The 14,814-nt window shown below is 36.5% G+C and overlaps 1 protein-coding gene across 2 annotated transcripts; it reads right to left on the bottom strand.

The window, feature by feature from the left end:
- Positions 1-705: 705 nt before the first annotated feature.
- On the bottom strand, positions 706-13,987 carry crata (carnitine O-acetyltransferase a). 2 transcript variants are annotated; one of them, XM_066659266.1, is made up of 14 exons: positions 13,850-13,987; positions 11,582-11,860; positions 10,790-10,908; positions 9,586-9,639; positions 8,813-8,978; positions 7,639-7,813; positions 6,110-6,288; positions 4,869-4,969; positions 4,605-4,724; positions 3,857-3,979; positions 2,990-3,125; positions 2,553-2,615; positions 2,149-2,286; positions 706-1,561 (listed from the first exon to the last, which is right to left on the bottom strand). In XM_066659266.1, the coding sequence occupies exons 1-14, from the start codon at positions 13,880-13,882 to the stop codon at positions 1,346-1,348; spliced, it is 1,902 nt and encodes a 633-aa protein (XP_066515363.1). In that variant the 5' UTR covers positions 13,883-13,987; the 3' UTR covers positions 706-1,345. The 2 variants fall into 2 exon arrangements, with proteins under 2 accessions (XP_066515363.1, XP_066515364.1); XM_066659267.1 differs by lacking the exon at positions 13,850-13,987 and adding an exon at positions 13,331-13,733.
- Positions 13,988-14,814: the final 827 nt, after the last annotated feature.

Raw genomic sequence — 14,814 nt, 5'->3', positions numbered from 1 at the left:
ATATTTTAGATTTATGTTATGCAGTAAACAGTTATATTTACCATTAGAATATTAAACAATATTTATTAAAGTATGTTTATACTATTTATTTATTTTGTATAATGATACTTGAATATGAGAAAACAAACTGCTTTGTAGTTCCTGAATAAACACGTGCATGCTCCATGAAGCAGGTCCCCAGTAGGGGATGGCCTCGATTTTTGGGCCATTTTAGATAAACTCTACAAGTTGGAGCAACTGGAGGGACTGGCTCTGAAACCTGCAGCAACCTTGTGCATGTGAGATTATAACAGCATATGTTTTTTTAATTACTTCTTATATCTTACTCCTCTCCAGTGATTCATTCATTCATTATCCGTAGCTTATCCAGTTCAGGGTTGCGGTGGGTCCAGAACCTACCTCTCCAGTGATCAAAATGTAAAATATATTTCATGAGGTACAAACATAATCATTTGTAGATAAACATTAGCATAATTCTACTTACAATTCATATTGACCTCACATTGTTTTGTTACCAAATTTAGCCTTAAAGAGCATAACTTTAAACTACTACTTTTTCACAACAACTACATGGAGTACCTGAATCTCAGCGACAATCTTTTGATACAGCTCCTTTAAAACCAAAGCATGGCTTTGTTCACATATTTAATATGTTTAAATTTATTTAGGAAAATATCAAGGAAACAAGATATGTTCAGTTGTTTTACTCAGATCATCAACTGCACAATTTGACACAAAAAATACAAGCCACTATGTAGCTAAATATAGTTTGTAAACAAAAAATAATACAATATATTACTATGACTACAATATTCAATTATTCAGTTTACATTACTTCCCTGTAAAGTAAATCCCCTTAGTGCAAAGATCTGAAATGAAACACTGGTATTTCTGTCTCTGTATTTACATTATTATTAAAACAATAAAAGTGAATAATTGCACACAACCTCTCTCACACACACACTCACACATCAATGACATTCAGTTATACTTGATTAGAATTTTTTCTGATCATTCCATGATATACACATGATAAAGGAGGAAAACCCACCATTTCTATTTTATGATGGCCATAAAATCATGCATTAGTTTCTTTTAACAAGGCACAAATATCTCAATACTTAAACAGAGGTTTTTAGTAAAAAAAAGAGATGCACCTCATGCAGTTGTGTAAAACAGCGTCTTGCAATTCGGTGAGAACAACAAAAAAAGAAAAAATAGCACTTTTCCAAGTTGTTTACACAGTCAAAAACTCATCTAATACCAGATTACAAGTGCTTCATTAACAGTCAGTGGTTCGGCAGGTAATGGCTGCAGGTCAGTCTAATGTTGTTAGTTACTATCCTCAGAGCTTTGCCCTGGGTGTCTGGTCTAGAAGCGTCTTCATGTCTACCAGCGCGTCCTGCAGAGCCTGGGCCAATCGGCCGGCATTGGTGTCTGCACAGCTGTTAAAAGCAGACACAGCGAAGTTGATGTGCTGCTCCATAGGGTTATAGCACACACCATAGCCATTGGGGACCACTGGACCAAAACACATCACGCAATCTGTCTTTGCTGGGACCTGCAGAAGAAGAGATAGAAAAGGGGGGCACTTTTTCAAGCATTAGAGTGTACAGCACTGGAAGTAAGTAAGAGGAGTAGATGTTTTATTTTATATGGATTGATGTTGGGAAATTGGTTTGATTAATCCACAGTAACTGCTCAGTGGTTTTGAATTTAGTTTAATGAAGATTTAACTGTATCTCTGTATTAAGCAATATCAAATTCTGTACATTTCATGAGACAACACAACTGACCCTGAAAGAAACTGTTGTTTCTCAAATAGTTTTTTTACAACATGTGAGAAACAAATATTTCCACAAATAATTGTATGCATTTTAGTTGTTAGGTAATTTTTTTCACATTACAATAAATTTTTAATGTCCCTTTTCACCTGTCTCCTTAGATGTGATAGAACAGCATGAAATAGCCTGAGCAAACAATCTCAGTAACTTTAAATGTTTCTTAATATACTATTACAACAGGGAACAGAAACAGGAGCCAACAGATTCATAGACTCACTCAGAAAAGCACACTGCGATAAAATCAACACATCCCAACAAGTTTAGAGCTTCCTTTCAATAAGAATAAGAAAAAAGATGGATTTACCTGGCTAGTTGAAAGGTTATAGTGATTGGCAATAGCATAGGATGTGTCCATAAATATATCTGGCAATGCTGACAAGTCTTCAATTGCCTGCAGCTTCAAGCCAAGCAAATGTCTGTCAATAGCCTGCCCACGGATTGCCTGCATAGACACACAAATATATATTACATAGTTACATATTTATAAAAATATCTTATGTCTTATATTCAGTTGAATCATAGCAACGTCTTATTGATGGCCGTATCCTGAGGTTTTCATGCAAAAGTCTGAAAATCATGTTTTTAAATCAAATAAACTCTTTTTCGCTAACCACTTTTAAACACAGTTACAAATGCCAAACCTGATTTGTACCATTCTTGCCATAAAACTTGCTCTTAAAAAAGAGAACTATGAGAAGAACCACTCACCATGTCTGTGTAAGCTCTGTGTGCCTTCACTGCCTTTTCCAGGAGTGCCACCTTCTCCAAGTTCTGTCAAAAAAACAGCACCACACAGATTCAGAAGCAAATTAAGCTATTAAGTTTAATCTGAGACATTTTTAAAAAACTTTTTTACTACTACATTACACATTCAGATTTTAACTGCTATACACTCAGTGTACTGATATTGTAATTATATTGCCATTAAGGCTTAAAGTTGTATTAAGAACTTAATTAAGTTTTGAAGACCACTCAATATGTCCAGAGTTGAAGTGATCAGATGCGCTGGAAAAAAGTGAACAATGCTAAAATGTCAAGTAGATGGCTACAGAATCTAGATCAGAGCAGTTTTTCTGCAGTACAGACAGACAGTGTTGATATTTCAAACTACTGCTGAAAGTGAAAACAGGTGCAGATGAATTAACCTGTTTATTAGGGTCATCCATGGCTCTGACAAAACTGGCGGAATCAGTGGTTGCTGAACGGATAGTGTCGGTTCGGCCCAGTTTAAACATGCGCAGAGAGGCACTCTCATATGTGGCACAGCAACGTTTATATATCCTAAAAAAATAAATAAATAAAGATTGTTGGAGGTCAAAAGACAAAATATGTGGGGAAATAACACATTTATCCCTCTTTAAATAAAGTGGACATTTTATGGAAAAAAAAAATTCAGCCATTCTGACTTCATGGCACTTCTTATATAAAGTGCAGAGACTCTAGAACTGCCCTGCCTCCTTGTCTGAGTCTCTCCCTTCACAGCACAGGACCCGTGTTCATGTGAAAGCACAAAGACAGGGTACATTGGAGCAAAATAAACACACAGAGAACTGAGTAATTAGAATAAGGTTTAAATATAGCAAAAATGAGAACAAAGAAGAGAAAATTGCTTTAAAAAAAAAAACAAAACAAAAAAAAAAAAAAACACCCACTTGCTCATTACTCCTGGGTGCTAATGCAGCAGTCAGCTCTTGCCCATTCTTTGCCCATTTAAAGGAACAGGCACTGAAAACAGTTGTTCTGAATAGGGCTATTTAAACAGGGGACAACATTGCTGTGCTGTTTTGATTTTGCCAAAAACGTTATCACATTTTGCATTAAGAGCCCAGGTGTTAACTTGTGAAAAAGGGGTATAATATGTCCTCTTTACAGAAAAATGTCAGCTCTACAGAATCTCAGAAACGAAGCTGGTGAAGCTAGTAGAGAATTTCGAATCAAACTTTTAAAAAAGACAGAAATATTTTTTGTTACTGAATGAATATTTGTTTTACGTAGTGCTGAAATGACAATACCTGTAATAGGCCAACTGCAGACCAACTTGAATAAAGGCATCGGGGCTCATCTTATGAGACTTTGGAACATTTTTTCCAAAGTGAGAAAACACAATCACTTTAACATCCAAGTCACGAACCATTCTGTGATACAAAAAATACAGTGCAGTTGATTATCTTCTTTAAGAACAAAGATACATACAGTAGTGTGCAGAAGTCTTAGGCACCTAAGATAATTATATATATTTACACTAATACCTTCTCAGTAAGCACGGTGCTTGTATAAAGTTATATATAATCACAGTAAATACAAAAAATATTAACATAAAACAAATAAGTAGAAGGTGTGAGTGATTGTTTGAAGAACAATATTTTGTTCAGATTCTCATTGATTGCAGGAATTTGTTAAATCAACAGCACACATTATTCAAAATCATTATTTATTAACTGGTAAATCTAGGTATTGGATCATAACCTCAAATAATATCGACTGCCACAAGAAGATATTTGGAAAACCAACACATTCACACACAGAATATCGCACTCACTGGAATAATGTTATTTAGTTTTATTATAATGTTGGGCTTTATTTGTTGTTTGTTTGTTTTTAGCAAATAAACACTTACTGCTCAGATAAATATCTTTTTAAATGTCATAATCTCTGGTGCCTGAAAATTTTGCACAGTACTGTACCTTTCCAAATATACAGAATTTGTTTGTAACTATACATTTTGAAAATAATCAAGGAGAAAGAAAGGTATCTTCTCACATGTTCAGGTTCTGTTTAGCCTCCTCAATATCCCTCTTGATCTCTGATGTGACATTGAAGCGAAGTTTTTGAGGCATGGGCAATGGAACCATGGGAGTACGCACCATTTCTGACTTCTTCCTGATGAAGAAAAAAAAAAAAAGAAAAATTCCATCCATCCATCCATCCAATTTTAATTTGAATTTAGCAGCTAACACCAAACAATATAATATATCAAGCCTTACACATTATCACAAACATTTTTCCTGGAAATAAAATACTCACGTGTATTCGACCACATGGTCTATCAGTGCCACAATTGGGGGACCTTCTGCAGGTGCATGTTCATATATCACACCACATGTTCCATCTTCCCCAATAATAAACTACAAAGAGATCACAAACAATGGAAAGCAATAAGAACCAAGGATGAGGTGAACTGAAGTGTCTTAGATTTCAGTTACTTTTCATTATTATTAACTGACAACTAATATTTAAAATATTTTTGTTGGTAGAACGTACTATGCATATAGTATTATAAATGACATATCTTTAGTAGTTCTATAGAAGTGAACATATTCATTCATTCATTTGTAATGTGTGGCCAATGAGGCCATTTTGAGGCAAATTTGCTCCTCTGGACAATCACAAAAATCTCCTGGTTTTAGGGTGATATAAATGATTATCCTCCCATATTATCCTGTAGAGTGAGAACTCCATAATCCCAGCTTTAATCCTCCAATCTTCTTCCAGTGCAGTAAGGACTGCTCTATTCACAGACACTCACCCACATGTTGACAGAGAGCCTGATACTTTCAGTGTATGAATCTCGCCTCACTGTCAGGATTCTGCCAGTTGCATTCAGACTGGGTCGCTGTACATTCGCGTATACACACTTCCATGTATCATTTTGTACTGGCTCTTTTCAGTCCAGTACAACATGATTCATAAAGACTGCCTTCTTCTACACATCTTGCCAAAATAGCAGACTTGTGATTGGTCCTTTTGTGGGTCAGTCAAATTTTTTTTCCTGCAGTATTAGGTGGTTCTTGGCCACGTCAAGCAGCAAAAGGCACCAGAGTCCCCCTAGGGCCACCCCGATAGTGAATTGTATATATAAAATGTTCAATATTTATGCCTAAGAATCCTGTAGTGTAGGGTGGGTACAGATTCTCAGTTGTGAAAGGCGAAGTTAACATCAGGACTGAAAGACCATAAACCAATATGAACTAGGATTATGGTTTTATTGCCATCCGCCATGTTTGTTTACATCTAATGTGTGAGAAAATCCTGCTTGCTCTCGCGGTGTAGCAATTTGCAAGAAACTCCTGTGAGGTTTTGAGGACTGGACCTGTCAGGTGTGAGTAATCTGAAAGTGTGTGGCATTTCATTCAGAGTGGACTGTGTAGTATATGGACTTTGAGGACTACAACAACCTCACACAGAAAAATCTGTGAAAAATGTTATTATGTGTGTGTGTGTGCGCATGTATTTTTAAAAATAATTAATTTAATTTTTACACTAACCTGAAGTGTCTTGTCAAACCAGCGGTTTCCACTGTTCCACTGACTGCCCCCTCCATGAAGCATCTGCACAGCTGCTCGAGTGCGGTACATTTCATCTGAGACTCGAGGCATAGGAGCATCCAGACACACGGTAAAGATACTCTTCTGAATTGATTTTACCGATTCCTTATTCGTTTTATCTGAAAAATGGGGAAATAATCTTTAGGGGTTTTGGCATGACACAAGCCACACTTTTTATAATACATAAGGCAGCCACCTAACAAAAATATACATGCATCAAGTTGTTGAGAGTAATTTAGATTTCTGAGTAATGTCCTGTGTCTTGACAAACATCATAAAATGTGATGTCTATTATGTTTATTCTGACTACACTGCCTAATACAATACATTAGGTCTTTCCCCAGAACCTAAAAATATAACATTATTTTACACTCACAGGGTAAAGATAATTTGAAGAGGTAACTCATAATATGTTGTGTTTGATTTTATGCCATTAACTTGTGAAACATTGTCATTCAAATTTAATTACTATCATTTAACAGAGATGTAAAGAGTGCACAAATGACACAGAAAATATAATTCAACCAGTTTCTTGAAGCTACTCCACAGAGTTGGTCCCAAAGGATGATTCCTTCAGTATTCTGAAACCTAGCTCCCAAAAAATCATCAGTTTTCTATAAAGTTGTTTCCCGACATTTCTAACAATTCTAAATATTGTTTAAATAAAAAATTTAAAACATGCTTTAAGTAAAGAAATTAACAGGATCAGTGAAAGAAAAAAAAAATTAAATTGAGAACGGTGTGAAGCTGCAAGGCTACAGGTAGTCTGTTAAGGCAACTTAACAATTTATGTTGTAACACAGCTGATTAGTATGCTAGAATCTATCTGGACCTGCAATGAACTTGTAATAAATGAATGAGCATAAACAACACATTTTATTAAGATTTTGTTCTCTAGTCAGTAATGGGAATAGACAAGGGCACAAGGCAGAAACACACCCTGGAGAGGGTGCCAGACCTTCCAAGGGCAACACATACTCACACATTCACTCACATCTATGGACACTTCTAAGTAGCCAATCCACCTACCATGTGTTTTTGGACCAAGGGAGGAAACAGCTTGGGGACTGTTACAGTGTTCAGCGATTTGATGTCCAAGCACAGCATGAGGGTTTGCCTCAAACTCCCCAGGCCATATACCCTCTATTCATATGTGCTTTTAAACAAGGTAGGTCAGTCAATCAGTCAGTCGGTCATTCATGCTCAAATTGCAAAAACCTCTTCTACAAAATTGTGGCACAGTGGTTTTATTGCCTTTATTTTCTACAGAGGGATGAGCTACTCCAGTCATTTTTGCATTCAATGTATTTTCAAAAGAGTCTCAGAATTGCAGAAGGTACATCAACACATTTCAAAATGTCTTTTTCTTTTTTCCACCAACCTGAATCCACTTGACACAAATATAAACCCATTTGCGTGTACACTTTCAAAAGGCTCTTAAAATAACTGCACAATGTTACTGCTCTTACCTTTAACGAGGTTGGCATAGGCCTTGCCCCAGCTGTTCCGGTGGTTGGAGGTGAGGATGCCAATTGGTTCTTTATTGGTCTGCAGGGAGGAGTTCCATATTTTCTCTAGCTGAATGTAAAGCTGATCCACTGTCAGTGGTGTGCCATCACTATTGTACACATCCAGAGCAAAGAACTACAGCACCAAGAGGGAGAAAGATAGAGACACAGACAAAAGAATAATGTTAACTGAAAATTATGGTCTCACCACAGACCCCACAGCAAAACAAATTTTAACTTCACCTCACAATATATGTATATCCTTTCAGTGGAAAGCTGCAGTGGAAAAGTATTATTCAAAAGAAAGGCATATTATAACTCATGGTTGCTCCTTAATGCTTGGAGAGCTCAAGCAAAATGTCCAGCTCTATTGGACACAGAATTTGCTTTGAGAGTTTCACTAGTGAGCCTTGGCTGAATTTCTTTGTTAGCAGAATGGATTGTGTGCTGTGTCTGACAATTTTAGTTGACGTTGCTACTTAATGTACGCATTTATCTTATTTGTCTTTATGACTATTAATGGGAAAATATTATTATCCTTTCTATAACTTAACCCAGTTCCTTGGAGTCACGCTTTGATTAAAATTCACGTGGATCAAACACCTTACACTTGCACTGTCTAAACAGCCTGTTTCTGAAATGCCAATGTCTGCACATATTCCTTTAAATGAGAAGAGCTCATTTGGATACAAAGCATCCAGGAGTGATGTTTCTTCTAGTTCTATTTCTCTGTATTTAATCTGTACATGTTCTCTGTGTTTATTGTGTTTTGTTTTGCTCTGTTTAACCTTGTCTTTGTGCTCGCACATAAATGCAGCTCCAGCACTGTGATTGGTGATACTCCAAGTAGGAGGAGGGAAATTCACTACAAATGATGCGGCACAAAATCAGAACTACATGATTTATCCCATGTGTTCTGAGAGTTTCAAATTTCATTCTAGGTAAGAAAGCATCATGTGGGCAAAAGAGCGCTGCAAATGTGTATATAAAAACTTTGTTGTAATAGTAACCGTGGTCTGTAGGTCAATGGATGTAACTGGAGTTTACAAAGCATGTTAGGATACATATGTATACATTGTTGGTGAATCACGCATGTATTAAAATTTATCGCAGTGGTAACTTGTTCTTTCCTGACCTGGTAATTGTGCACCACAGTGATATGACTGGGAGGCCTCTTGTTCCGTGCATGGTTAACAACAGAGTCACGCTTGATCCCAGGTACACGACAGGAGGACAACACCTGGTAGTACTGGTTCATACACAGCGACTTCCCACCCAGATATTCTACTGGCAAAGTTTCACTGCAACACAAAATATACTGTTCCCTTAGTAAGCAGCAGTGTGTAGATGAGAAAACTAATAAACACATTAATTGGTGATTGCAGAGTCACAAACTGTTCTAGTGTGATAAGTCATTATTTTCATATTTGGAGCAATAAAACTTTTGACAAATTGAGCACATACTGCTGACAGAAAATGAGGAATATTTATTTATTTATTTTTGTCCTCCAATCTGATGGTAGCAAAGCAGGTTTATAAAATACTGGTCATATTTTAATTGCATGGGTGTCCATTTGCATGAAATGTCTCAGCAGGTAACCCACTAAATTGGCCACCAGTGCCAGCACAGATTCTCTATAGATCATTGATAATTAGTGCCTCGTTAAATAAATTGGCCCCTAGGTTTACCAGGAAGGCTAAATCTGCTATAAGTCAATGGTGGACCATGAAGTGTTTAGGATTTATTATTTACTCCTCAATAAATGGTCTAAAGAACAAATTACACATTTAAAATTTCAAGATGAATTTCATATTATCCATGAATAAAGGCCAAAGAGGTTTCTTACAGTAATGATTCAGACAACATCATTGTTTGTGTTGATTCAACAGTTACCAAGTCCCACTCACTTGTCAATCATGGTCTTGAAATCCAAAACGCCAGCAATCAATTTGGCAGCATATCTGTGTGGATTAGAGTCAAATGCACATTAACACTTCTATGTACAAAGGTCAACAACCCATAATAGACTTTGACTTAAACAAAACATGACATCACTGGAATGTGTACATGGAACTTGCATAATTATTAGTTAGCTTGAACTACATGTGCTCAATCTTTGAAATGCTCTATAGAGTATCATATTACTGTAGCAGACTGAAGCCAATCAGTAACAGTGAGGTCTAATTTTTTGGTGGGTCTGGCTCTAGATGAGAGTTTTCTGCTGAGCATGGCAGCATGTGCTCTTTGAATAGCTCAGCTCAGATTGGGTTAGTATGTACAAAGGTCAGCATAATGGGTTTATTTATTATTAGACATGGCAACACTGACTAACCTTGACACTGGGGATTTAATCACAAATTAAAGGATTTTCCTCAGTGAGCCAGAAAAGCTAAACACAAAGCTGAGGACGGTTCTAAAGGAAAGTCCCTTAGCTCTTTTTCTTATTAAAACAGGGTTGACTTTGGGCTAGATTTATCTGGCTAGCTTAGAATACCTGCTCTGTGGTATACTCCCCAGATATTACTCCTGTAACGCAACACAACATCTATATATATACAACATATATATATTTTCTGGCAGTGGGCCAGGCAACTTTGCTAAAGTAAAGAGAATCATGACAAAACAAGATTCTAGAGGAAAACATTAGGACATCTGCAGAAAAACTTGGTCTTTGATTATCCAGCAAGACAGTGGTCCAAAGCTTATCATAAAAAATGTTCAAGAAAGATCAAAAACCCACCAAAACTGGGCTAAAACTGTTATTAATTATAAAAACTATTTGACTGCCATTGGTAAATAAACACTTTACTACTGATACCTGAGCAAATCTATGAAAATTTTTGGATATGACATTTCTGCCATTTTCAGCCAAACATAAGAATTCATTATGAATCAACATTTGGCATGGGTATGAAAACCTTTTTGCCTTAACTGTATTATTATTATTTAAAAAATAATAATAAAATAATCAGAGTGCAGAAAAAAAATTATTAATTAATTAATTACACATTTATAAAATAATTTTTAAACACACCACATTTATTTTATGTTTTCTTAGTGGCTAATCAAATGGACTGTATTGATACTGTCATGTATGGTTAATGATCTGACCTTATTTGACCTTGCCGGTCATGAAACTCCAAACGAGGTAGGACAACTCCAGGACTAGAGTGGACTACCACTGGCAGCCGATAGTCAAGATAAGCTGTCTGTAACCACCAATCAGACAGCTACAGAGGCAAGGAGTGAGAATAAAAAACGAAGAGAAAAATAAACATTTGTAGTGGAAATGCCGTATTATTCAATTCCTGACAAGCTAACTGTCTTTTGTAATTAACAAAGAATAAAATTCACTCCTGTAGGTGTGACTCTATCAGCCAGTTATCCAAATAGTAGGAAACAGCTAGTGAACTAGGTCAAAGAGAAAACAACATAATATGAAACCACATTTAATGATAGATCTGCACCATAGTCATATCTCAATACAAGTCAGATCATGTTACATTTTGCATTAATAATGCCCATGTTCACTATTTGAAACTGTTCACTAATCACAAATGTGTCTTTTTTTTGCCCACTGCATATTCTCCACTCTGTACACAGCAGACTACTTACATATTGCAGTATATAGTAATCAAGGGGAAGTGCAGAAGGTAGTAATATAAGGATGGTGATTCAACTGCACTAATTTTGGTAAGTTATATAATTCTAAAACATACCCAAGCACTTGGACAAAGTCTTTGTGAAATATCCTTTTCAATTTCAGTTAACTGTTTTTTAAAGGATCATAAAATGAAATTTCTGTGAGACCAAGACTTCTTCTACACAGTGTATAGAGCATAATTCCTTACATCTCCCCTATCCTTCAGGTCAGGGAATATCCGATCTTATGCAGTGTCATACCCAGTTTTCTGTCTTGCGTGCTCGGCACTCCAAGCCCTTCTGTAGCCTCTCTCCGACACCTCCAGGCATCTGGAACTCCTCCACCAGCTTTTGTGTGTGTTTCAGCTCCTGTGCCTCCACTATTGGCTCCAGAGCAGCCAGGTAACGGTCACATGTCTGGTTAAGGGGTGGAACAGGCAGTTTAGGGAGACCCTCCTGATGGGCCAAGTAACGTCCAGGAATCTTCGTCAAAGCAATTGGCTTCACAAGGCAGGAGGGCTTCGCCATGCCGGTCTTTGCCTAAATAAAAAAGTGGTGTCCAAAAAAGAAAACAAAAATCTTATGAATGACTGAATGAATGACATTTACACTTACTCAGCACTCTTTTAGACACTTATGTGCTAAAATGTGCAGCATTCAGAATGAATGAACCAGTTCTTGAAAAAGGGGGATGATTAGGATGCCAGAAGTGGCCACAGTGGTAGATTTAGCAGTACATAGGAGTAAAACTCCTACCCTTTACAACAACATGCCCAGCTAACAGGTATGACCTCAGTGAGTCAGGACCTCCATTTTAAAAAGGATATTACATTATCTCCTTAAAACTACAGCTGCATAAGCACAGTGTTGCAAGAACAGTGTAACCCAGAAATGTTCCAGAGTTTCTCTGGAGTTCATATGAGAATGGCTCAAGTTTAAGTTTCATGTGAATGACAGCACCATTTATTTAGTACAAAGCACTTGGGCAGTGGGATCCACAGACCATAGAAACAGTGCACCTATTGTCCCGGTTTACACTACATCTAGCCACCACTCAAGCTTCCTTAGGAGGTCTCTTAACCAAACACTGCACCTGAAAGCCCCAACCTACTATATAACACTGGCCAGTTAAAAACATGTATCTCCCAAAATAGCATCTTTATAGAAGGGAAACTCCTTCTTAACTTTCAGTGGAAGTCCAGGTAATTTCAAGTAATTTTGTAGCATTTCTATTGGATCATTCGTCGTGAGGTTTTACCAAAATATGAAGGGCTGTGTTCGAAAGGTGAAGTAAACTTAAAAATCCACAAATCTGCATATACATGTTTGTAACTGGACATCAACAATATATGGCTGCTATAATATCTACCTGACTAAAACAGACGAAACAGCAGGTGTTTCCCCATCTTCAGCCCTGCAACTAGATTAGCGTGGACCTCCATTACACAGCTCAAGAAAGAGTTATTAGAAAATGAGACCCAAATATTATTACACAATTGAAACCCAAGCATATTATCATCCTGTACAGTGCTCCGTCCTTGAAATAATACACTTTGCTACATGTAAAAATAAAAGTATTACTTTCACTCAGGGACATTTTGTGTACTTCCACATCACTTTGTTTACTTTTATTAAAGTGTAAGGAACAAAAGGATCTACATTGTGGACAGTCACATTTTAGCCATTAGTCTTTAGAAAGATATGCTTTTTAAAAAATTTTCATTTGTTTCATTATATTTACGACAACTGCTGCTTCCTGTTTTCCTGATCACACAACTGGCATATTGGTTGTATTTTGGAACAAAAATGGTCTAAAAGGGAAGGATAAGCTTTACATCTACTGAAGCTACATTTTGAGGAAGATATTTTCACATGAGCCACAATACATTTACCAAAATAACACATTTTGTAATAACAATACATTATTTATGTAACAACACTATTGACTAGCTATTTCCCAAAGAGACTTAAAACATCAATAAAACCTGATGTACATGTTTTCAGCCTTACCTCAGCAGAGTAGGTAAAGATGTAAATAGATGGACGTATATGGAAACAGATTTTACGTTTGCGCACTTAGTTAATATCACTGTCATTTAACGAGAAACCACTGGTAACATGCAGAACGTCCTGTGAACTGATAATTTAATTTATACAACCAGGTTTAGCCGGACTCGAGAAAAAACAGTCCCGTTATCGTAATGTTACAACAGCAATGAGCCCAAACTTCACTTACTGAGCTTGTAACCTGTTCAGTGTGACTTTCAGGGTTAGTGTGTAAATCACATCGAGGTTATAGTTCCAAAGGTCTGTTTGTTTGTAATTCAAGCTCTGTCCATGTAAAACCCCACACAGCTAAACTGCTAAGCTAAACCAAAGCCAGATACGAGAAACGTTACTTTACCCGCTGTAACACAAAACTGCTGCTCCTTTTTCAGCTAACATAACCAGCTGCTGTTATATAGATACCTTCCCCGAGGGCGGCTCTTTAGTAAATAAACCCACAATTTGGATACAGTCTCTACTCACCACGGTCCTGGCCAGAAAAGTTAATACAGTCATCGTGGAAGTTATTCGGCTGAAACGCCCCCAAATACACAAGAACCGGTCAAGGCCCCTTAGCTTAGGCGGAGGACGCGCAGTTTCAGCTACAGTTCAGCAGCGGGGCTGCCATCAACCGCGAGAGGGCGCTCAAATATAACACAGAAGAGCAGGACGGCAAACACAGTACATTATTTAAACGCTAGAGGGCACGTAAAAACAAACAAACAAAAAAATGTACACAAGACATTTTCAATTAATAAAAGGTTTCATAATTTCTGTTGATATTCCTGCAATCAAAAAAATATATGTAATTATAAAATAAAATGAAAAGTTATTAAATTTGCAATAAAACCACACCATGCGACTGATTGGTTGGGGTGGATATGCCAAAGAAAGATAAAGCAAAAAAAAACATGATTGTCAAACCGTCTAAATGTAGCAGTTATACGAAATTTTTAATGAATTTAATTATTTAAAAAAATAAGTTATTTATTTATAATAACCCTGCATTCGTATAGTATAGCCATTAATAACCATTTACCAACTAAATTCTAGAAGAGAAAAAATGTGCCTAAATTATCAGGGAGTTGATTTGGAATTATGTCCTTCCATATAAAGCATTCAAAATTGCAAATGAAAATGTAATTATTTAACTTGACTACTGAGTTCAAACATATATAAATAATATATTTAATTCAAATTTAGGATTACAGTGCCATTTTGTCTATTGCATTTTCATTTAGTTTTGCCACTGATATGCTTCCATACTGATATACACAGCAACAGACAGAGCGCAGAGTCACAGTGCTATTGAGGACAGAGAGTATCCTCATTCTGAAAAATATCGGTTTAAATAAAAAGCCTATGAAACCTCGTTTAATATATGTAAGCTGTAACGTGGAGCTAAATAAACAAAAATAACAACAAACATTTTAACACAGGAATGTATT

The sequence above is a fragment of the Hoplias malabaricus genome, chromosome 2, assembly GCF_029633855.1.
Source record: "Hoplias malabaricus isolate fHopMal1 chromosome 2, fHopMal1.hap1, whole genome shotgun sequence".
NCBI lineage: Eukaryota > Metazoa > Chordata > Actinopteri > Characiformes > Erythrinidae > Hoplias > Hoplias malabaricus.
The sequence above is the reverse complement of the archived record's forward strand: the minus strand, read 5'-3'. Positions and strand labels throughout refer to the sequence as shown.